This window comes from Aethalodelphis obliquidens, unplaced genomic scaffold (genome assembly GCF_003676395.1).
Source record: "Aethalodelphis obliquidens isolate GAN/ISIS:26980383/991018 unplaced genomic scaffold, ASM367639v1 scaffold49, whole genome shotgun sequence".
Classification (NCBI taxonomy): Eukaryota; Metazoa; Chordata; class Mammalia; order Artiodactyla; family Delphinidae; genus Aethalodelphis; species Aethalodelphis obliquidens.
This window is the reverse complement of record NW_020837993.1, coordinates 11,850,476-11,875,758: the sequence shown is the minus strand read 5'-3', so window position 1 is coordinate 11,875,758 and position 25,283 is coordinate 11,850,476. Positions and strand designations below refer to the sequence as shown.

General features: G+C 47.5%; 1 protein-coding gene across 3 annotated transcripts in view; it reads left to right on the top strand.

Moving 5' to 3' along the window:
- The window catches only part of ADAMTS17 (ADAM metallopeptidase with thrombospondin type 1 motif 17), a 351,891-nt gene that overhangs the window by 155,383 nt on the left and 171,225 nt on the right, over positions 1 to 25,283 (top strand). For all 3 annotated transcript variants that reach the window (XM_027083226.1, XM_027083228.1, XM_027083227.1), the window contains exon 8: positions 7,078 to 7,183. In XM_027083226.1, coding sequence (XP_026939027.1) covers positions 7,078 to 7,183 — 106 coding nt within the window. The remainder of the gene's footprint in view (positions 1 to 7,077; positions 7,184 to 25,283) is intronic.

Here is a 25,283-nt window from a genome sequence, read left to right as displayed (position 1 = left end):
CTTCCAATTTGTAAACCCCAGGGGGAATTGACTGCTCCGTTTATACTTCACTCACTCAATTCATCTTGTAGGAGCTGCAGCTTTAGCCCAGCTACCCTTGAGTCCTCTGTGGGGACTTTCTGTGTGCTTCCCTCATCAGGGGTGGCATCTCTTCCTAAAGCTCTAGATCCTGGAGATGCCTGGGACGCCCAGAGTGAGGGCATGTTTGTTCTAAGCGGGAGTACAACACAGCACACGTGGTCTTTCCTGGCTCTGACCACAATCAAGAACCCCCCCACACACACCCCCATACACACAAAGCAGCAACTCATGTGGCATTTGAATTGGCTACATGAGGTAGCCTGTGGCACAGAGGCTGCTGGGATGGTTCCCAGTTAGCAGGGAACCATAATGCAGGGGGGATGGCTGGGCAGCTTCCTTGGGGGTGTATCAGCACATTCATTGCTTGGCTTGGAACTCTGCACCTCCCCACCTCACTTCCAGCCCCGACCCGGCCATTCTCCTTTGGAGTGGGGCAGCAAGGGGAGCCTCTCTGCATTGGTGAACACACTGACGTGGGATTTTTTCTCCCTCACTCATGCCTTTGGTGTTACATCTGAGAAGGCTTTGCCTTCCCCAAGGTCAGAGAGATTTAATTGTTTTCTTCTAGGAGTTTTATGGTTTAGCTCTTAAGTTTAGGTCTATAATCCATTTGGAGTTCATTTTTGTATATGATCTAAAGAAGGGTATCTGACATCATTCTTTTGCATGTGGGTATGCATTTGTTTCAGCACCATTTGTTGAAAAGACTCTTCTTTCCCCCCACTGGATGGTCTTGGCACTCTTGTCAAAAGTCAATTGACTATAAATGTGAAGGTTTATTTCTGGACTCTCGGTTCTGTTCAGTTGATCTAAATGTCTATCTTTATGCATGTAGCACACTGCTTTGATTGCTCTAACTTGGTATTAAGTTTCAAAACTGAGCATGTGAGCCCTTCAATGATCAGACTTGGAAGCTATTACCGTCACGCTTTGTCTATTTACCACTTCATTTAACCTTGAGTAAGTTGCTGAGTTTTCAGTTTGTCAGTGTTCTTCTAGGTTAGATAGGTGTTGGGCATGGACATTTTTGAATTGCAGTGGCAGCTTCTGCAGTGCCCATGTTTAAGAAAGGAACCAATGCCTTTTTTTAAGCCATTGCCGCCTCCCCTGTCCATGGTGTAGGGACAAAGGTCTTGACTAACTCATCTTCCTTCCACTGTGACCAACCCCAAGGGACCCAGAAGAAGAGAAGCAGGGAGACAGGGATTCCTACTTGTGGTGGAATTGCTAAGACACGTCTGGGTCTGGGAGGGATTATCTAGCTATGCCCCTGGGGGATGGAGGCACTGAGCTGGGGCAGAAAGCCATGGACAGGCTGGTCTGGAAAGCAGTGCTCCACAGTCCCAAGTGGTGGGACCACCCTCTCCTGCCCTTACCATTAACATTCTTTCCCAATTTGTTAGAAACTATACCTGTCCTTCAGCATATATGGGGCTCTGTCCACTCTGTGCAGAATCCTTTAGGGGATTAGTGACTTACAGTGACCCTGTGAACCACTGACCTCAGAGAACACAGAAGCAAAATTGCAGAGGAGAAGGGCCTGAGCCAGTTAAATAATTTAGATAGTATAGAGTCAGGAAATATAAGCAGGATATATAGGAAATGTAAGCTTAAATGAAAATTGAATTTCCTTATTGCAACTGATAAAGACTTCATTGTGCCTGAGAATAGGACACGATTTTTGAGAATACAGCTAATTTTACTCATTCATGGACTCTGCATGTGTGAATTCACCTACTCATTAAAGTTTATTTGGAACTCCAAAATCAATACTTACAGCACTTTTGTAGTCATTTGCAGACACATGCAGAGTGGTGAAATATTTGAGTCACCCAACAGGCACGTTCCCAGCAGATATCAAACAAGGCAGTATTTTGCCATCTTGTTTCAGCTCTCATGCTGTGAATAAACATCCTTTTTGAGGTCTGTCTGACACCTTGTTTTTCGTATTTTTATGCTTTTTGTGGTGATTTTGCTGTTTGAATGGCCTCCAAAGATAGTGCTGAAGTGCTGTTTAGTGCTTTGAAGCTCAAGAAGGCTGCCATGCGCCTTGCAGAGAAAAATACTAGATGAGCTTCATTCAGGCGTGAGTTATAGGACTGTTGGCTCTGAGTTCAATGTTAATGAATCAGCGATACATATTGAGTAAGGTGTCTTTATACAGAAACACGCATAAAACAAGGTTATGTGTCACTTGAAAAAATGTGACCAGAGGCTCACAGGAACCAAATCCTGTATTTCCCCTAGGACCAATGGTTCTATATTCCAGCATGGTTCGCCTGGTTCACGGCGAATTTTTAGAATCTAAGTACCGTGAGTAACAAGAATAGACTGTAGTTACTTTTCATTTGTCACATCCTGGGCTCTAAGACATTTGTTTCTAATGCCGTTCACAAATTCAAATCATACCTCCAACCACTTAGTGAGTTTCCAAGAGCACAAGAACTTGTGGATGAGCCTGAACATGAAACTCAATCTCAACCACTGTGATTGCCATGAGAATAGATGTAAATTGCCTTCTCATAATAGGCAGCGTGGTGTACCAGTGATAACCATGATGGTGTTGGTTTGTTGAGCAGCTGGTGGAAGCAAGTTGACTGTCTTTCTCAGAGGCAGAGCCTGAGAAGGTCTGAGTAATGGGCAACAGGGCCAACAGCTGTAAACTGTTTACACAGACAATTTGCTGGATAAACCAGAGTTTATACAGTTGGGTGTTGTTTATACCTTAAATCTAGAAAGGATCATATGGTCAACTCTGAATTTAAGAATTATGTGCTTACACCACATACTTTTCTACTAAAAAAGAAAATAATTAAACCTCCTCGCCCAATTTGCTCCCCAAGCTTGTGCTCCTACCAAGAAAAAGAAGAGAATGGAGAAGAGAGAGTGTCCACACTGAGTTGATTTGCCTGGGAAGGTGGGTCAGGAGGCTCTGGTGGATGTGATCTGCTTTGGGATGAATTAAATATACTTCTTCAGGCATCAGAAGAACACTTTACAGCCCTCCATTTCTACCTCTAGTATTTCAGACTTTTGCTTACCTAATCTGTGCCAGGGTTATAGTAGAGGTGGAGAGAATTGCCCTTAGGATACAAGCACACACTCAATTATGTGTTGACTATAAACTTCCTTCATTATCTGCTGCCTTAAGGGCTATACACTCAGAATCAAAATCCGGAGGGTTTTTGTTGTTGTTACTTTTTTTTATTAGTCTGCCACCTTGGCCTCTGCTATATGTCACCTTGAATAAATGAAATATTACCAATAACTTTAACTTTCATAGCGAGTACATATTCACTGTACTAGGTTTAAGTCAAAAAAAGAAGAAAAAAATTAAAGATCTGTAATGACTTCACCATGTCCTAGAGGTAACTACTGTTAATGTGGCTGCACATATCCCTCGAGTCTTTTTATCTTTAGGATTAAAAACATTTGGACTTAAACACATGAAACCTTTACTGTATCCCACCCACATCTCAGCATAAATACACATTACAATTTACAAAAATCTTCTAAATCCTCCAAGCTTATCGTCGTCGCTGGTTACCAAAGCTTTGGTGCAGGAGGCCCAGGGTTTAACTGGGGGAGCATGGGTGTTGGAGAAAGATAACCCTGCATTTGTACCCAAGTCTGGGCCCTGATCAACTGGATGCTGAACCTTCATTTCCCTGTCTGTAAAGTGGGGCCAGTAATACCTTCCAAATAAGGGAGGACCAAGCATGCAGAGCAGCGCTTGCCTGTGAAGAGAACCGTAATAAATGCCAATTGCCTTTCTGCTTCACTTTTGTTCCAAGGAGCTCTGTAAACATGTGGAATTGATGTTTTTTTAAAATTTCAAAAATAAGTTCTACTCTTATTTCTCTGGTGGAGAATTTTAAATCATGGAAGACTGAAACCATTGAAAGAACCACTCTAGGGTCTGAGAAATCCTTGCTATCTGTGTGGGGAATTCCAGTTACTTAAGAAGGTCCCTCTGCTTCCACAGCTTCAGCATGGACATTAGCAGAACCTGTGTTTACAGACTTCCTTTTTTTAATTAAAAGAAAAAAATCAATGCAGAGAAAACTGATTTTTCCTCATTTCTTGACAAGTGCTGAGGTGGGATTGGGTGGGGTTTCCAGGTTGGTGCCTTTGCAGCCTGACGAGTTGGGGTTTCTCTGCGTCTCCATCACACTCTCCTCTCTAGACTGCTGTTTCTTTCCAGAAAACGTGGAGTAGTGGTGGGCTTTGTTTTCCGCTGCAGCTCCTGGTTTAATTACCATCTATACCCTGCCGCTCTTACTTTTACAACAATCTGGGATTCTGTCCAGACTTTGTTTTGTGAGTTCTAAGCATTTTCACACCATCGCTCATAAACACACAAGCTCCCGTGCTCCATTTTCTGGGCTGTTTTGTTGACGTGTTTTGCCTTGCTCGGTTTTATGACTGGGCTATCCACGATTGGAATAAACCTTTAAAAGCACTAGACCTTAATCCACCTTTGTGTGAAAGCATTTCTTATAAATAAACTAATGCTTTGTTTTCTAGTAAGAAAATAAAATCATATGCACCTGGAAAAATGAAAATGCAGTTATTGGAAGGCCTTCTACTTAGCTGTCTCCCTAGTGTTGTATGTTACCCAATTAGAGTGGAAACTCAGGATGCCTGTTCCGGGTGCCGAGTGTAGCCGAGGCCAGGGGATGTGTTTCTGTGACATTTAAAGTCTGCTGGTTCAGCAGGCACTTTTGGGACAGCAAGCTCAGCACAGCTGGCCTTGGATGTCTCTCTTTCCCCCTCACCAGACAACTCCTCCGGGGCGAGCACATCTGATTGTTTCTGATTGATTCATTGACCCAGGAGGCTGGGTATGGCTGGGTGTGCGTTTGAGTGTGTGTGCGTGGCATGCGTATGCCATCAGTGCCGTGTGGAAGCATTCCGACTACTCACTGCTGGACTTTCTGCAGCAACCCACAAAGCATTTTTAAACAAAACTGTAATAATGACCTCAACGATATCAGAAAGGGCAGATTGTGTCCTTTCTGGTTGTATTTTCCTCCTTCCCATAGTCTGTATTGCTGAATTATGATGCCCATATGCAAAAAACACATCTTGAGGCCAAATAACATTTCCTTTTTTTCTTTCTTTTTTTGTAAAAAAAAAAAAAAAAAAAATTCTTCAACCTTGGCCAAGCGTGTTGCATGCTTCCATATAAAAGCAGGTACGTGCTGTGGTGCCCAGCTCAGTTTGCTGAGTGTGAGTTGAGCCCTTTAGCCGGGGTGTGCAAGCTTGTCTGCCCCTTGCAGGGGTTGCGGGGGAGTGCCCTGTGTGTGGCTGAGGTCCGCCCCAGCTTGATTTTGATGTCAACAAATAGGATGTTGGTTTAGCTCTTTGGGAGCAGGGAGGGAGGTTCATTTTTAATTAATTAATCCCCCTGTTCATTCTCCTGTGCCAGCTCCTTCCCTCCTCGGCTCCTGTGCCTGCAGGGCCGCTGTCAGCTTCTGAGACACTTCCGGCACATTAGTGAAAGGGAGTAGCGTGCAGCCTGGCAGTGGGTAGTGTCTCTGGGTGGAGAACAGGTGCCCTCACTCGGGTGGCCACAGCCCTTCCAGGGCACTGGGCTGGCGGGCAGAGTCCCTATCCACCTGGTCACCAGACACCAATAGCCAGCAGAGCCACTGCCCGCCCCACACCCCTTGTGAGCTCACAGCGAGGGCAACACTGAGCCTGCTCAGGCGTACGGCCCCCTGTGCCACCAGCCACTCATTCATTTCACAGGACATAGTGAGGAGTCAGATGCCACCAGTACTCAAGTTCTATCCCAAGCCCTTCGGGGTTCTTGGACTCTGGCTTTGTTGAGATATATCCTGGGGATTCCTGGGTCATAGTGATGTCCTTCCTGGGTGCAGAGCTAAGAGGGAGTGTGGAGAGCTGCCGTGGGCAGTATTAGCTCTGGAATGTCAGCCTGGAGATGTGTGGCCTGTGCACAGCTGATGCCCAGCGTTCTTCAGCTGTGCCTGGTCCGTCCACGGCCCCCATCCTGTTCACACGCGCCTCTCTGCCATAATAATCTCTCTCCTCTGGAGCACTGCCATCGTCCACCAGAGGCTGGCAGCCTCCTGTCCTCTGTACCCAGCCCCCTTGCTCACACCATTTTCCTGAGTCTGGTACCCTCCCGGTTGCCTTGATCCTCCCATCTCAGGGAAGGTCCTTGGGCCCCGTCATGTTTGTGCAGAGTTGCACGAGTTGGGCCGTGGGACCCATCCTCCCGAATGGCTTCCAGGCCCGTACTCTTCCAGCGTCTTTCATTGCTCCTGGGCCCCGGTCTCGTCCTCCTCAGGGCTCCTGAAACATTTTTCTGAACATTCTGCACCTTCCGTGGCCTCTGCTCTCTGTGAGTCCCGGTCCGGATCCAAGCTCACCCCCTGAGAGCATTAACCCTAATAGGGCCGGGACTGGTGTGAGAGAAGGAGGTGCCCAGGGTGCGAAATTTGAGGAGGCCCTCCATCCCTCTCAAGGTCGGCTCCTGAGAGGGACACCCTCCTTGAACCTTGGGCACTGGGTGCCTCGACTTTTTGGCCTCACCTGGTCCCAGCCCTGGATGCTGAAGTTGGACAGGTCTGGCTCAGCATCCCAGCACCAGGTGCCAGTCCAGTTGACCTTGGGAAAGTTACCTTTTCTCTCTGAACCCCAGTTTCTCTGTTGCCTCCATCCCGGGTAACGAGGACTTCATTAGATAATCTGTGTAAACCACTCAGCACGTTGCCTGACGTATGTGAAATGCTTGAGAGATGTTTGTGGTTATTATTACTATTATTATTATTATTATTAGGCGAATACAAAAGCATCACACACCAGCCAGTCTCCATATGAGCTCTGGAATGACAGGTCCAGTCCCATGGTCATCCTCGCCCCCGTTTGCCCCTCTTGATGATGTGTGATGTTGACCATGTGGATTTGCCCTGCGAGGTCAGGGCCTCGCACATTCTGAAGAGGATGTGTTTTGTGTCTCTGCTGCAGGAATTGCTTACTTAGGAGGTGTGTGCAGTGCTAAGAGGAAATGTGTGCTTGCCGAAGACAATGGCCTCAATTTGGCCTTTACCATCGCTCATGAGCTGGGCCACAAGTAAGTATCAGACTCTGGATTGTTCTGCCTCTTTAAATGCTTTTCTGAATACATATTTTTTTCACTTAAATTCTGGAAGTTCTAAAACAGTGCTGCTGAATGCCTTTGCTTCCTCTAGAGTAAGGACCTAGGCCAGCAAGCCTGGGTCCCGACCCTTCAGGGAACCCAAGAGATCACAGAACAGACTGCCTCTGAGTGTGGAAATGCTCATTTGATGTTTGCTTTAAGTCTGTTCTTAAAGCATACGCTGTAAAGGGAAGAGATTTTCTCAGTGTTGTCGTGAGTTGTATCCCCTTTCCCGAACCATCATGATCTTGATCCACTCTAAATATGCCGTTCAAATAATGGGATTTATCTTTGTGCTATTGAATTTCTGGGTGGTTGTTTTTTTTCAGCCAGTTTCAAAGTCCAACTTTCTGAAGGTAGAAGTCAGTGTCTTAGTTTAAAGAATCATCAGCTATTGTCTTTGCACATGGAAGTTCTTCCCTTGAGGAGGAAAGAACCACAGAACCTTAGAGCCCAAAGATGATGTGGAGAGAATCCGAGGCAGCCTCCTGGTTTTTTTAGATGAAGAAGAAGAAGGTCCGAGGGGTTGAATGGCTGGCCCAAGGCTGAGATCACCTGCAGGAAGTCTCAGGGGGCAGAAAACCAGCTGACTCTCAAACTGTGGCCCGAGGGTTTACTCTTTCTCCTGGAGTAGGTGTCTGTTTTATGTTTCTCTGAAGGAAACATTGTGATATGACTGCTTAAGAACTTTAAATAAATAAATTGAGCAGGCCAAAGCATGCAAAACAATGGAAAAATTTATATTGGACCGAAGAGAACAAAATTAAATGGAAATCTAGTTCTTGGGGAAAAATATATATTGTAAAGTTTTCCCAGTGCCCGAGATAGTAAAATGCCTGGAACCCTAAAGGTGAACTCAAGCTTCTGGAAGAGTAGAGGCAATGAATAAGGAGTACAAAAGCAGTTGTTTTCCCCTAGTATTAGCCATATCTGTGGCTTGATGTTTTTACCTTGCTTTGTTTATCTGGTCCCATTTTAATTTTTTTCACTCCTGTAGATGGGTTTGTTGTTGACTTTTCTGTACCTGTTGGCTATCATGATGTGAGTACAGAGAATGAAAATAATCTTATATGTATTTCCTGGGACTAAGGGGAAAATAACATGTTATTGGCCAAGAGAAGCAAGATAAGTGGTTATCTCTACGTACACATTTATTTCATCTTGACAGTATTTCAGAAATACCCATACTAGTTTGCCTACACTACTAGAAAATAATTTTTAAAAATTATTTGTAATCAAATTTGTATTCATATCTCAGATTTGTTAAAAAAAAAAAAACAACTAGAAAACCCCACCCAATAGTGGTTGCTGAAAGAAAAGTACAAATGAGTATGGCTTTGGCAAACATCTTCTCACTATCAAATGCCCCACCCAGCCCATCGTAGTACAGCGGAATCAACTCCCTAACAGTTGTGAGAATGCAGAGTTGTCAAAACATTTCCCAGCACGCAAGTTGTGCGGACCTTTGAAGAGATACATTTACGTGAACTGCTGCATCCCATGGCAGCAGTCACCTCCGCAAGTGAGCACACAGGGGCTGCCTTTTCTCCTTGGGCATTAAGAACAAAGAGTGCCGTTCCTCCCTGATCTGTGCGGTTGTGCTGTATCAAACACTGGCATCTTAACACGGGAGGTCTGCAGATGAATGATTAGATTCAGTCATATTCCAGTAGCCTTTAGCTACAGTCTGTTTAGAATTTCTTGGAGGACTCTTTATAGCTCGCTACTGAACTCTAATTACCTGCAAAAACAAACACTGTATTGTTAATCAAAGCCAATAAATCCTGGTAGCATTTGGTCCTGCCCCTAGTTGGGCGATTATAGTTTTCCCAGAGAAGTCTCTTGTCTCTGATTATTTGAAAGTGTTGGGAAGCAGATCCCCCAAGGATGAAGCCACAGTCTCCCTATCCACGGACCCCTCTGGTCACCCGGCTCAGAGCAGCCAGAGAGGCTGTGCGGAGGCTTGGGAAGGTTGAGGCCAGCCTGCACTCTCAGGAAAGCCACTGGCCAGGCTCCTTCACAGATGTGAACCTGGAAACTGTCTATATTTTGGAATAGGGAGGAGTAATTTAACTCCACGTTTCTTAAGTGTGTGTGAACTGAGATAGGATGGATGGTTTTCTCTGTGGACCTGAGCCACTGGTCCATGCTCTCCAACAAAATTTCTTGGTGAAAGTTTTAGAAAACAATAAAGAACACCCCTCTGTGTAACCCTGGAAAATCCCCAGAGAGCTCACCCTCCAGTTCCTAACCATTTAATACTGAAAAGTAAAGATCTCTTTTGAAGGGTGTGTGTGTGTGTGTGCCTTTGCACGTGGGCATGCATAGGTGCAGCCCTTCTGCTCTGTACTCAATATACCTCCTGTAAGGAGCAGTGTGAGCACTTACCCTCAGATCCCAATGTTAGGAGAAAAAGTCACTTTCCGTAGGAGCTACACATGCCGTTTATCAGATGATGAGAGTTGCGTAAGTTAACATGATTTCATTTTTGCTCTGGCTTTCAGAAAACACAAAGCTAAGTGTAAGGCTCATTTTTAACATTTAACTCATTGTAGTACTGGAATTTTTCTCCCTCTTTCTAGCATCTGTTTGTATGCATGGTTTTATTTCAAATATTGTAGTTCAAAAATAATTTATTTGGTGCTGTGAACTGGCTCCAATCTAATTTGCAGTAAAATAAGTTCTAAATTATAAATTAAATGAAAAACTCTTCCCATGGTAACATCAATAATGCTGCTTTGGATGTAGGTTAACTATAAAGTAATGATGTTTAAGTCAAATCAGATCTCATTTACTGAGCACCTGCTATGTACCAGGTACTATGTTAGATGCTGTGCATTCATTGTATTATTGAATCAGTCCTGTGAGGCAGGTATTATTAGCTTTTACTTTATAGATTAGGAAACTAGTATTACTTTAAAAAATTTTCTAGTCTCTACCTAAAATGATTTGGGATCACTTGTATGATAATATACCCATGCAACAGGGCCATTAAAATAAGGATCCAAATTACAAAATATAGGTAATAAAGAAGAGAGCTTGTTATTATCCAAAAACCAAGGTACTTTCAGTTTGTCAGCAGCCTAGGCAGAGAGGGCAAAAAATGGCATGATACAGCTGGCTGAAGAAAGCCAAATGTGTCCTCAACAGGGGTTTCCCTAGGAAACGCAAGTACTGTGGGTGAGACTGGCAGTTTTCTGAATATCTACCCTGGTAAAGAAGTAGGGTAGAAAAGACTCCAGCCGTGGCTTTAGACAGGAACTGAAGGATTTGCAATTCCCAATGGCAGTCGTGGAGGAGACCCTGGGAAGGGGCTGTTCTGTGTTCCTGCCTGGAGGATGAGCTGGGTCTGTGGGGCAGCCTTGCTGACAGCAGCTTTGGGGTTTTTAAATGAACACCTATGACCTTAGTTACCTTCTTGCCCATGAAAGGCTGCCAGGTAGGCGGCTGCCCCCCATCTTTTGGTTCACCTAGTGTGAGCTTTGGAAGGCACCTGTCTCCCTGTCTTGTTGTGGTAGCTTGGGAAACCCAGCGGAAAATGAAGCTGTTTTTGTGCCTTTCTTCATCCCAGAGTGACCATGAGAAAGCGATGGTCCTGAGCATGAGAAGATGTCTTTGATGGACCTCTTTCACTTTAGGGGGCCATAGTTGCCGCTGTTGTTGGTTATGATGGAATCAGTGACATGGGGGAAACAGCCCAGCTGGGCCAACTCTGCCCAGGTTTTTTAACTCAAGAAACCAGGATGCCTTGTGGTGGACCTCAGTGTCCAAGATGTTTATCACTATTTGATTTTAGAGAGAAAGGGGGAGAGCTCGAAGCATTCATTTTTCTCAGGCAAACTCAACCCTGATTGCTCATGGGAAGAACTCTCCTCAGAAGCTCAGGTACATGCTGACTGCCCATGAGAAAAATAAAAAAAAAAGTCAGTGACACCCTAATGATCAAGGAGAGCTTAGGTAGTGACGTGATCAAGGAGAGCTTAGGTAGTGACGTTAGTATAGCATTAAAGTGACTGTGCCTAATACGTCTGTTGGATTTTTAGAGGATATTGTTTTTAGAGGATATTGTTTGCTATGATTTGGAATTTTTATAGTGTAAGAAAGAAAGTAAATGGTTCTATGAAAATTGGTTAGAGTGCCTTTTGCTTTGGGGAAAGTAGGTCTAATACAGCATGATAAGGCCCAGGGGAGACATTTGATTGACAAGAGCTCTCCCTAGTGCAGTTGGAGGCCAGGAGGGCACAGAACCAAGTCTCAACTGGTTGTTTGGTGCCTGGGGAAACCCAGCGTGCTTCTCAATCAGGTAAGACAGTGCCTGGGAGGTGTTTAAGCACAGGGCTTGCAGGTGGGGTGGGGAGAGAGGGGAGGGACTCCACTTAATGCATACTCGGCCACCCACTCAGAAAAACAAAGAGCTTTCCCTTGCAGAAAATAAATCTCTGCTTCTGTCGGATTTAGAGCTCTGTTAGATAAGCCTGAGCCAGATCAACACCTGCCTTGAGAGTCAGTCCAAACCATGTGACCTCTCCAGCTCCAGACAGGCCCCAGAGCCACACCCCATGTTCAGGCCCTCACTACCTGTACAGGGGCTGCGCCTCTCCCCACCTGCTCTTCCTGGGGTTTTTCCTGACTTCCATATGCCCTTTCTTGGGTCTTTCCATTCTGGAATTTACCTCTCCTCTGGTCAGCTGGATCTGCCTGTGGCCTCTGAAAAATGCTGTCTTCATGGAAGCTTGGGAGCCCAGCAGATGTGACATCGGGGCCCCGCCTCAGGAGAGGAGCCTCTGAGGCACTTGGAAGTGCCTGTGGCCAAGCCTCAGCCTAATGAGTTAAACCACCCCCTCTGGGGGAGGGAGCATCTCGGAAGCTCTCCAGGAGATGCCAGGTGCAGCCAGGGTGGAGCTGCCACCAGCATGAGGTCTAGACCTTTTATTGTTGCTTTCGGCCTCATCCACCTTCCTGCTTCCATCTCTTGCTCCCAGACCCTGTTCCTCCAGGCCACCCTCAGGGTTGAGCTGTGGTGCTAGATACGATCCTGCTTTCCTGGCTCCAGCTCGCCCCTCTCTAGGTCACCCTGAATTCCGTGCTTCTTGCAGCTGTACCAGGCAGATATGCTCACGGCTGGTGAGTCAAGTGAGGAGAGGCCCAGCCTTCCTGAAAGTTGCCACCACAGGCAAGCGTAGTCCTGTCATCTCTCACCTGACACCTCCTGGGAGACCTGGAAATGGAAGGGGAGGAACAGAAGGAGGGGGACAGGCAGGGCCCACAGGAGGCTGAGGTACTGAGTACATAGACGCTCCCAAGTGGAGAGAAACATGGGGCTGGGGTTTAACAATACAGATGCCCTGGCAACCAGGAACTGTGTTTGGTGACACTTGTGCACCTGCAGACATGCAGTTAGCTATAGGCAGACCCAGTTGCAACAGTGTGTGGTGCACAGCTGGGTTCTCAGACCCGCACAAACGCCCCTCGCGCCCCGGAACCAAGCCCACAATTGTGGAAGCACTGCCCTGGCTGATGTCACTTGGAGGAGGGACTCTGTCCTCCTGCTCAGTCCTATGAGGACAGAGGGCAGGTGGGTGGCCACCTCGTGCCCTGAAGTAACAAGTGGGATCCCTGGTCCAGGCAGGTCACAGGTGAAGCTTGGTATCCCCCAATAAAGATACCCATCAAAAGCTAGATCCAGGCACTCCGGATGTTTCCGGCTAGAACGTGACGCTGTGCAAATGAGTTCAGGGCAGTGGACGTGGGAAAGATGTCCTCTTGAAGTGTGCCTGGGAACACGCTCGCCTGGGGTGCAGCATGGAACATGGACAGAGTCCGATTCCTGGGGATCGTGGCTTATGGGCAGAGGGTGGGCAGGTGTCTGGGGAGTAGAGGAAAAGGGAGGGGACAGCTGTTCTGGGGGAAATGTTCTCATAACTGGAGTCAACACAATTCAAACTGAAAGGAATTGTCTCAATCCCAGAACAGGAAGTAAGGAAAGCCATTATCTAGATTTGTGAAGAGGGGAAGTATTTGCCTGTGATCTGTGTTAAGAATGAGCTGCCTGGTACGGTACAGGGGAACGCGGTGTGCACATGGGCAGGATGTGAGCAGGTAGGTAGCCCCCGAGGACGGCCGGGCAGCCTGCCGAGTCCTCTGCCTGGGCGCGTAACCCGGCGGGCACAGCACAGACATCAGATGGGCTGGCCTTATAAGGAAGGTGCAGCGGAGAGAGGATTTCTGCAAATGTCATAACCGGTTAGAAATCCCAGGAGGAGGGCAAGGGTGCTTTTGTTCTAGTTTGGAATTAGGGCAGTTGTGTTCGTGTATGGGTCAACCTTTCTCGCAGAACAGAAAGGGTGGACCCTTCCAGCCCAGGAGGTCTACAGGAAGGGCTGCTTCTAGGGCAAGCAAGTCCCACACTGGGTTTTCAGACGGACTCCTCCCTGGCTCTCTGGGTCTTACCCTCCATTCCTACTCAGCTCCTACGGCCTCCTGCAGGCTCCCCTCCCAGACAGAAGCTTAATTGGTGGTGCCGGTGGTGTTTCGGGCTCTTGGGTTTCACACGGAGGTGCTTGGAGTGATTTCTGAGTGCCATCTCCTAGGTGTATGAGCATCCCTGGCTCGGCTGCCTTATCCAGATTCCAGAGTTGTATCAAACACCCAGGCCTCGTTTACTTTCCTTATTATTTTTAAAAATGTGCTGCTGAAAATTGTAAGGTCTTTGACATTAATTTACAAGCCACCCTCCTTTGCAAGTCTTGGATGAGCTAGAATGACTTGTGACTTCTGGAGGATTGCGGGGTGGCCACAGTGGAGCCTGCACCTGGCACAGCATCTCTTAGCCCTGCTCCGTGTTGCCCTGAGTGAGTCCTTCCTAACAGCTATGCCTTTCCTTTTTCTCCTCCTTTCTCCACCCCCCGCCCCGACCCCAGACACATAAAAGCAGAATTTCCTTCCGGTCCCTCCCAGATGAATGATTTTCAATGGGAGGTGCAGTGTCCAGAACAGCAGGGAACTTTGTCACTGGTGGCCCTGTGTAAATGGCTTCTCTGCCTTAGGGAGCGATTTCTCATTGCCCAGCATTAAGAAGAGTTGCAGGGAAATTATCGTGATTTCCTTTGGAGTCTTACCCCTGACTTGGATTGAATGTGAGGAGACAACACTTCCTCCATTTGACTGGAAAGCCCAGAGCCACTGTTCCTAAGAGTACCTTGACCACAGTCTTCCCAAATCTGCCCAGGCCAGGCCTGGGAGGGAAGACAAACAAAGGGAAAACCATTAAAAGCTCTTCAGCAAGCAGACAGATGTGTTCCCACCTGCATTCTGAGTGGCCAGTCCGAGCAGCTATTGGCTGGATGTTATCGCTGTGATGGGAAATACAGCTGGATCTGGGATGTCTGCTGCTCCCAGAGTTTTGTTACTGTGATAGGAAAGGTTACACAAGCTGTGTGGATGTTTGTCTCTACCCCAGGAATTCTTTGCCCTTAATTATTGGTGGATTTCCTTACCTGAAATGATGTCATTCGAGATGGTGTTTGAGGAGATGGTGGGGCGGGAGCGGGGAGGGGGGATGAGGGGGTGTGTGAATTGAGTTTGGCTGAAGAACCAAATTTTGAAATCCCCTCAGAACTTCTTTACGTTACAGACTATCCCAGGAATTAGACGAGATGCAGTTTCCTCGTTAGATTACCAGAGCTTCTGGCAGCTCCTCTTAAGTGGCTTTTCTCCTGGTTCTCAGAGCTGGAAGGGATGTCCAAAGTCATCTCAGCCTCATTTTGCAGACGGCCTCCCTTTCCTGTGGCGTGGTGCCTTTTATACAACTGAACTGATCTCGTGCTGAGGCCAAGCCCTCCCCATGTGGCTCTTCTGGTAACTGGATTTACCCTTACTGGGAAAGACAGTTTTTGCTTACATGACTGGGGTTTTGTAAGTACTGTGGGAGGTGGCAGAGGTGTGATAGGATGCAAATTTCTCCACAGATGGAGTGCTCTGTTATAGATGGAATGTTTGTGTCCCCCAAAATTCATATGTTGAAATCTAATCCCCAGAGTGATGGTACGTGGAGGTGGGGCCTTTGAGCAGTAATTAGCTCAAGAGGGTGGAGCCCTCATGAATGGGATTATTGCCCTTGTAAGAAGAGGCTGGAGAGCTAACTAGCTGTCTTTTGGCCATGTGAGGAAACAACGAGAAAGCAGCCTTTGCAACCCAGGAAAGGGCCTTCACTAGAACCCCACTGTGCTGGCACCTTGATCTTGGACTTCCAGCCTCTACAACTGTGAGAAACAAATTTCTATTGTTGATAAACCACCCAGTTTATGGTATTTTGTTGTGGCTTACACATACCCACATTCTCCCAAGGTATTTGGTTTCATGCCTGAAATCCTTATTCATCCACTGCCCACTGCTGATGGAAAATTCCAAAGACCTGAGGGCAGTTGCACATCTCTGAGTCCCTGGGAACTTTGCCACCAGCCCAGTCAATGGCACATTCTGGGAAGGAGCCCTCCTCTCCTAATCCATTTTTAGGCACAGAGGGCGTGCTCCCACCTTGCCTGGAGGTGATAGTTTTGCCAGATGATGGTGGTGGCAGACAGGACCAGCAGAGGGGCTTGAGGGGTCTGGGGGAGCCATGAAATCATGTACTTTGTTCCTGACAACAAAACAGAGCACAGGGGCCTGCGTAGTTGTCAGGGGCCTGCGTGAGGATCTGGGAATGGCCTGTCTTGGAGAAAACATAAATAAGTAGATAGGTATAGAATGTGGGAGGTTGTTAAATTTCCCCAAGAGTCACTGGAAGCATGACAAAGGCGTCATCTTGTTAACCACAGCTCGCTTCTGTGGTGTCGAAGGGTCAGGTATGAAGTGAGCCTGGTGATTCACTGACACTATTATCAGGAGCAAAGAGAGAATGAGAAGAAGATGGCTTGGTCAGTTCTGAACTGAGCTGGGACAAATCTTGGGGTTGCCAAAGTCCCCGGAGAGGCTGATGCTGGCATGGGGCTGGCAGCCACTGGAGAAGCTGGGCCCCGTGACGTGGGGGCTGAAGTGTTACTTGGGCAGGGGGTGAACCTGCGCCTAGACCAGGGCCATGGTGTAGCTAGCTTATAACCGGGTAAGTTGTTAAAGAGAAGCGGGCAGAGAAACAGCAGTGGATCTCCAAGTCAAACTCACACCAAGGACCTGGTGGGTCCAGTAGGACCCCTGCCACGGGACAGCTCCAGACACAGTGACAGGTGGCCTGCCGATAACCGCAAGGCACGCTCAGATTGGTTTCTGGTCAGAGGAGCCTTCCAGGCAGGAGCACATACGTGCTTACTGGGTAAATGGCACCTAACAAACCTGTGGTTGGCCGCGTTGGTGGCTCTGTGGTAGGGGGAGCACCGGTATTAGCTAAGGCCCTGTACATCTCTGTGGCCTGTGCTCTGCCGTCACCAAGGAGGGGCAGAAGCTGGTCCGGCAGTAGGAGAGAAGAGCTACCATGAAGAAAAAGGTGGTCGGCTTGCTGCTGGCTGCTTGCTCCATGTAGAGCTTGGCTTACTCAGCAGAGCAAGCTCCCAGAACCCCTCTCCTTTCCTGTTCCCCCCTCCAGCCACCCCAACCTGAACTGTTCTTACTGACTTGACGGTTATCACCTGGAGCTCCCTCATCCCATGCCCCATTCAGAATCTGGCAAAGAGTGAGGCAGCCCCATGTGTGGCGCTGCACCAGGGACAGACTGGAAAAACAGACTAACTACAACTGCACCAGCACCTTGCTCTTCAGAGGGTAGTCCCAGGACTAGCAGCATCTTGTCACCTGGGAGCCTGTTAGAAATGCAGGGTCCGAGCCCAGCTGGGTGATGCCTGTGCACGTGATACTTTGAGAAGAACGGTTAAAGCATGTCGAAGCGGGAGCCTTTTCCGCCGGCCCCATCTTAGTGCAGTGCTCGCTTCTAGCTGTATATTGTACCTGTGTGTGTGTGCGTGTGTGTACACATATAAACATAGATTTGTATATATGGAGTTGAAGGGAGAAACCTTATTTTTTCTTCATTTTTAAGATTTTGGTCTATGGGGGAGGTTTTAGAATAGCTTTCTTCCCGTGACTTTGGAATCTTTTCTGTGGTCCCTTTTCACCTGTGCTTCATTTACCACCCATACAGTGCCAGCAGCCTCTGACTAGTCTTCAGCGGGCTTCCAGAGCCGATGCTGTGTTTCCATTCAGCTTCCTCTATAGCTTGGAGACCAGCTTTCCTTGTAGTCATGGTTGGTACAAACTACTTGTTAAGAGAGACCCCACTCTAATCTAGACATTTAACTTGATGTATCATAAAATCTGATAAATTTTTGGCTAAATTCCAGAAGGTCAAACTCATGGCTATCAACAGACCTGTTCGGGAACACGCTGGTCAAGCAGAATTTGGTTTGCGTGTGAGATGGGGGGGTTTCATGAAAAAGATGGAAGGAAGTAACAGGACTGAAACACTGAACAAAAATGTCAGACACTTCTGAAAAGCCCCCAAAGTGGTCGTCTTTGACATCCGCAAAGGGCAGCTGAGGTCCTTGGCCCAAGGCCTTGAAATCCTGGCATTCCTGTCTTGCCCCCTCCAGTCTCCCTTTCAGTTTTTATTCTCAGTTTGGAGGCAGAAGCCATGAGTGTCTGTGCTTTTCCTAAGGGCGACTTCTTCCCAGCCTCGCCGCCAGTGACCTGCATGTGCAGAGTCCATCCCAGGATTGCCCCGTTGGTAGAATTACACAGCGGGCAAGTCAGCCATTTGATTGTTTTTGTATCTAATATCAAAGACGTTGTTTTCTCTTTCCACATTTGCTGATATTACCCAAGGTCTGGAAGACAAGTGCAGCCCCCAAATGTTATGTGGAAACTTCTGGAATATGAGAGTTTAGAGCGAGCCCTGAAGTCCAGGACCCTGGTCACTTCTGGCTGCAACATGAAATCGAATCACTTGGGCCTTGGGGGCTTAAGCCTGGCAATTGCCCAGCATTGGTCTTCAGAACTTCTTATTCTCTGGTCCTTGTTGTGTATATAACAACTCCTGCATGGTGATTACAAAATTCATTTTCTTGTGAAAAATGGCTCAGGAAAGAAAACTATGAGGGCTGGTTACCAAACTGGAAAGAAAGTTAAAGAGCCCCCCAAAGTGATCCTACTTTCAAACTTGCAGATTTGCAGAGGCTTGTAAAGATACCCCTTTTGAAAGCCAAGGTCACGTTGTGTTTTGAAGAGCCAGACCTGAGGGATGCTGGCTTTGGTAACTTAGTTGCCTTTATCACTGGGCACACTCATCATGACTGGGCTGCCCAGAGAGTCCCACCCAGTTTTCATGCACCCCTTTAGAGGTGGTACACTACACCTTGTACCAGTAGGAACTGAAGACCCAGATAATGGAGGAGGTGATGAGAGATCAACCAGGTGTTTCACATGATTTGGGCTCTCTAGGCCCAGATTGAGAGAGCTTGTTTGCAAATGAGAGCACCAACAGCTTTGATAACCGTGGAGGAGCAATGAGGGAAAGCAGGGGGTGCTAAAGACTAAAATAGGCAAATGCTGTCATGCAAGAGGGAAATGAGACAAATGGCAGTTTAGACTTAGGATATTAATAATGTTTTGTCGGAAGGATTCCAGATAGCTTATCAGACAATTTGTGAGTGCTCAGAATTAAAAAAGGCAATCCTGGAAGTCAGTCGATAATCTACTGACAAGTCATCCCCAACAGGTCATACAGAGGCAGAGAATGTAAAATGCAAATTTCACCAAGGTTTCTGCAAAACACTTAACACTCCTCATGGGAAATATGGGGGACTGTGGGCTGGATACTGCTGCAGTTATTTGAACTTGTAACTTGAACCTTACTCAAAGCATGATTATTAGTAGTGAAGAAAGTTCATAAAATTTGAGCTCTCTGGAAACACGCAAGGTAGTGTTGATTTCCTCACTCTGGGGTATTTGCACAGAGCTAGTTCCTTGCAGCCTGGGGGTTGAAGGAAAGATTCTTGGAGGATGGGGAGGGTTGAGCTGATCTCTGAACTCACATGAAACCCTCTTGTTGATCCTGTGACCCCTGCACAACATAAAGGACAAAATAGACCGGGATCTGGGTAGTGCCCAGACCCCAAGACAAAGCTGGCAGCGCAGATACACCCCCATTGAACAGTAGTCCATTTCATAGATTTATTATACAAGCTTGTTTTCCACTTTTACAGCCATTAGTTCATTCAGTCCTCCCCACCATCCAGTGGGGTAAGTACTGTCATTCTCCCCGTTTTACAGGTAAGGAAACTGGGGCACAGAGAGGTTAAGCAACTCACCACAGCCCTGGAGCTTATAGGTGATGGAACCAGGATTATCATAATATAAAGTTATGGTGCATTTGGAAGTAGGATCATATGTAACAGGCTATTTGTTGTGGAGCGTGAAGTACAGGGCAGTCAACCCCATAAAAGGGCCATGTTGAGAGTCCTCAGAGAGGAGGCAGAAGTTGGGGAATGGGCACTGAGGGAGGGGTCTGCATTTGGAGGAGCTGCATCAGCATGAGACGGTGGAGGAGGGACGAGTGGGGTGGGGGGAGCCAGGGACACAGTGGGACAGGATGCAGGTCCTCTGCAGGAAGTGACTGTGACAGGGGGCTTAGGGAGGCCTGGTCTGCTTGTGGATGGAGAGAAGGTGGTGACAGTCCAGAGAGGGAGGAGCTCTGCTGGAGAGCATGTACTCTGGCATCTGTGCAGCCAGCGACTGTCAAGGGGCACGTGGGAAAGGCAGGGCCCATGCTGTCCCCTAGGGCACAGGCCTCCAAGGTTCTGCCCAAATGTGCAGCCCAGGCCTGCAGCTTTAATGCAGGTCCTCAGGGAGTAAAGCCTGAAGGCAACTTTGCTGCAGGTTAAGCAAATCACTTAATCTCCCTGTGCCCCCAGCTTCCCCATCTGTATAATGGGCACACTGACTTTCCCTCCATCATAGCATGGTTAAGAGCATTCAAGGAGCCAGTGCTGGCTTTGGTACTGGAATGAGCTGGTATAGACTCAACTTTTCCCTGCTCCTCTCCTTTAAATGCAACCAAATACCTTAGGAATGATTCAACAGACAATAACAAAAGGGCTATGAAAGCTGGAAAGAAGAAGCCAGGTTGGCTGGGGACCTGGGGACCTTAGGACCTGAGGAACGACAGCATGGTGAGTTCCAGGGCTTTCTTTATACCTCCCGTGTATCCTGGACTTGGTACCTAGAGGTCTGCGACCTGGAACCATCAACAGATACAAACATAAACCCCAAGAGCAACCTGCTTCTTGGCTGGTGGACTGGGAAAGGCGAGCCCACCGAGACCTTGTGGGGAGCCCGCTACACCCGTTCCATACACAGGATGTGTTGGGCTGGCAGATCTGCGGGCCACTGCAGCAGTGAACCCCATCTCCTGTCCCACAGCCAGGACACAGCGGGCAACCGAATCTGCTGGCTGCAGCAGCAGCAGCGAAGGCCTGTGCCTCCCTGCCCTTGTCCCAGTGGCAAAAGGAGACCCAGGTTCAGCAGCTTCTCCCTCCCATACGCCTCCCGGCACAAGGTGGCCTGGCGACACCAGGCAACCCATGGGAGTGCCTTCCGCCCCACAGATATCACCAGTAGGGAATGAACAGGAGGCCCGATGGCATTCCTTTCAGGTGCTGATGGAACACTCACCAAGATAGCCAGCAATCACGCCAAACATGGGCCGGGATGCAGAGGAACCAGGTTGCTCATGCACTGCTGATGGGGAAGTAAAATGGCATAGCCACTCTGGAAAACAGTTTGGCAGTTCCTTTTAAAACTAAGACCCACTGGTTGTACTCCTGGGCATTTATCCCAGAGAAATAAAAACTTATTTTTACCCAGAGACTTGTACATGAATGTTTATAGCAGCTTTTGGTCATAACAGCCAAAAGCTTGAAACTACCCAAATATCTTTCAGTGGGTGAATAGTTAAACAAACTGATACATCCATACCATGGAATACTACTCTGCAATAAAAAATGAAGAGATTATGGACACACACAGCCACCTGAATGAACTTCAAGGGAATGATACTGAGTGAAAAAAGCCAGTCTCAAAAGGATGCATACTGCCCGATTCCATTTATATAACATTCATCATGTAACATAGAAATGGGGGACAGATTAGTGGTTGTTAGGGTTTGAAGGATGGGGCGGAGGTGGGTGTGGCCACAAAGGGGTAGTCTTGTGGTAATGCCACGACTTCTTGATTGTGGCTGTGATTATGGTTACAGGCAGCAGCAGGTGTGATAAAATTGCCTAGAACTACACACACACACACATACACACACAGTGCATATGTAACTGGTGAGATCTGAATAAGCACTATGGGTTGTACCAATGTTCACTCCCTGGTTTTGATATTGCAATGTAGTTATGCAAGGTGTTACCGTTGGGAGAGGTTGGGCAGGTGGTGCACAGAACCCCCCTGTATTTTTCCTTTCAGCTTCCTGTGCATCTATAATAATTTCAAAATTAAAAGTCTAAAATAAGAGAGAGAATACCTTCTTCTTATAGGTGTTCTAGAAATGCAGGTGTCCAGGCCACACTTCACACCAATTAAGTCAGGATTTCTGCAGGTGGGATTCAAGCATCCAGATTTTTCTAAACTTCCTTAGGTGATCTGAACACACAGCCAAGTTTGAGGGCCTGTCCTCACTCATGTGAGCATTTGTCGTCCTCCTGGTCATCGTTGTTACAGCTGCAGGAGCAGAACCCTCCATCTTTCTGTGTGCTGTTTGAAGCACTTTGCATCCATCACCTCATTTCACCGTCGATACTGACCGCTATTCTTCATTTACTGCCATTATTAGGTCTCCTTCCCTGCTGTGGACCAGCTACTGTCTGATGACTCTGGAAGCATAGAAAATGCAGAGCTTCCTCATCCTTAGGCAGCACACTCACCTCATTTTGAAAAGGAGCCTGAGCGGGTTCTGGTTTGGTGCCATCTCCCTGACTCTTCCCTGTAATGAAAGAGAAAAGGCACTTGGAGATGGGAGGGAAACGGTGGTGTTATTTGGGTGTGTTTCATGCTTCTCAAGAGCTCACTCCTGTTGCAGAAGCGGGTTGGGATGAGTGGGCCTTGGGAAGCCTTCACTCGCTGTAGTCTTTGAGTTTTCACATTTGTCTTCCTCCCACTTGGAGAGGGTCCTTTATGGTTTGGACACATCTGTGCTGATGGGTTATGGTGCCATATGGAACCATGGCCAATGGAGCAGGGGAGATGTGGAGCGAGAGGGCGTGAGCACTCAGCCCCGGGGACCTGACCAGCCATAGATACGGCTTGTTGGAAACGCTAGTGCCTGTGACATTCACGGACACTTAGGGTGGCGCAGAAAGAAATCACAATGTGGAAGCAGAGAAAGTCCATACCTGTGTGGGTCTGTTTGCCTTTTTTGACCTCATAGCCCAGGCAGCAGGGCCTGGAAGGTGAATCACAGGGCAGGCTGTTGTCTGGGGTTGGTCCTGTCATCCTGTTGGAGGACAGTACAGCCTTGTTCCAGGGAACACTTATCATAGCAGGTCAGCCTGTCACTGTTTCCACTGCCTTCAGCGCTTGTTCTCTTACCCCTGCCCTTGCTGTCTTCCTTCTACTGCTCTAAAAAGAAAATCCTTGGCTGAGAAAAATATTTATATTCCTGTGACGTTGACAAGAATGAATCTGTTGGGGCTGGAGGGCGAGGAGGAAGCAAGTATGTGAAATCTTGCCTCGGAGCATTGCCCTCCTCTGGGGGCGCCAATCTCATATACAGTGATTGTTGCCCCTGGAGCTGCAATCAGTGCTGATGTGAGTGCTGAGAGGGAGCTGGTGGCCTCACGAGGCTGAGAATCAAGGGGCAAAAGTGACCCAAGGGTGAGGTGACCCCCGAGGTCTCAAGTCTCCATCCTGCTTGGTACATGTTCCCGCCCCATCCCCTGCAGGTCCGCTGGCGCCCGGGCCTCAGTCTCCTTTTATGCATTAAGGATTAGAGTGTTAGTTCCTTTTCCTAAAGAATTAGTGTTCTCTTGAAGATCTCCAAATGGAGGAGGGATAAACCTGTGATATTTGTCATACATGAGCCTTCTGCCGCCTTCAGTGAAATCACCCTGACGTCTCACCTGGAGGAAAAGCCTTTGGTCGTGGGAATGGCCAAGACGAGGACAGGCAGCTGCACCTTTGACAGCTCACAGCTCAGACCAGCTAGACTCTGTTCTGTCAGGGTTGCCAAATTTGACACTAATCTCTTCTGTAAACACAAGTCGAAAGCAGACATTTAAATAAAGGCCAATATCAAGATTATTTTTTAAAAGGAACAGGATGACAGGGCACTTGGTACCCTTGCTATTTTGGCTCCTTTTTCACTCCAAAAGTGCAATAGAGTTCCACCGGGGCTTGGTGGCCTGTGGCTGGAGGGGGGGAATGGGGGAGGGGCCATTAGCTCCCCTGGTTGTGGCAGAGGAGTCGCTGCAACAAGAGAGCTTCTCCTCTGCTGCTTTCTGCCTGGGGCCACACATTCTGGAAGATACGGGGCTCTGGAACCACCCTTTATTGACACTGAGAGGCTTTTTGTCTGGGACACCTTTTCCCTTTACATCTCAGATGGGGTTCTGTGGGGAGGGCCTCTTTTCCTGTTTTAATAACCCATTATCAACTACAAAGTTGCCGCTAGTAAAAATATCAATTATCGCTTATGCAATACTTCTGGCATTGCTTGAAACCACATTCCATCCTCTTAACAGGATGGTTGCTCTGAGCCAAAATTCAGAGTGGGTTTGAGGACAAGTTGTGTACACAGTCATTTGGACAGCCAAAAGAATATATTTTTATCCTGTAAATTGAATGCCAGTTAAGCAGTAGTGATTACTGCAAGAAGGCATAATTTACACTAGGGGAAGCGAAGACTTTTTTTTTAAGATAAAAAGTATTGCTTAAGAAGAGCCTCAAAAAAATAAAGGGGAAAACAAATAGCAGTTACAAAACCCCCAAAGTCTCAATTTTGTGGAAATTTGAAAAACAAACCCTTGAGTTAGAGAAACCGTGAGTCCATATATTCAATAACCAGGGTACTTCACAGAGAGTCACACAAACTAGCATTTAATAATTTAGCAACAAGGTGGTTACTGTTCCCAAAATTTGTTCCTTAGTATATTCACCATCAGGGTAGAATTTGTAGATGAAACACTTGGGCCATATACTTTGTGTGTGTCCAGAACCTACCAACAGTAATGCCCTTCCTGGCTTCACCCCCAAATTCGGAATCTGGGCAGAAATAAAGAACAGCGTCAGGATTTTGACTTTGGCTAACCAGGAAGTGATTGTCCTTTTGCTTGGCTGAAAGCGTGATGAGAAGTCCTGCCATTTGTTATGAACTTGGACTTCTCCCTGAAAGTTGTGGGTAGAAGGAGAGAAGAGCAAAGGGGGACAAGAATGTGAGCTCAAATACTTGAACTCTGTCATATTTATGAAGGGAGGGGGCTTGATCAATGCTCAGAAGGCGGGCCTGGGTCATGCATGCATGAAGGCCCATCTCAGCTCGCAATAAGAAAGAGCTGGGCGCTGGCCCTTCCTGAGGATGGCCTGTTTCTAGAGGCAATGTTCTTAGCCCAGGGGGGACATTAGACACCCCTGGAAACCCCTGTAAAATACAGGTGCCCGTCCCCTCCCCTGGAAATCCTGATTTACTTGGTGTGTGGTGAGCCCCAGGTATTGGTGTTTCAAAGTTTGCCAGGTGACTCACCTGCAGCCAAGGTGGGGCGGTTACTAGTAAAACCATCAGCAATGGCTCTCAGGTGTGCTCCTTGGACCGGCAGCTTCAACATCTCTAGGGAACTTTAGAAATGCGAATTCTCATCCTGCCCTTGACCCCCACTCCTTAGACCTACTGAATTAGAAACTCTGGGGCGGAACCCAGCCCTCTGAGTTTTCACAGGCCCACTGGGGGTTTCTAGCAGGCACTGAAGTCTGAGAACCACTGGTCAACACTGTAGCAGCAGTTCTCAGACTTTAATGGACTTTAGAATCATCTGGGAGCTTTCAAAAATCCAGATAC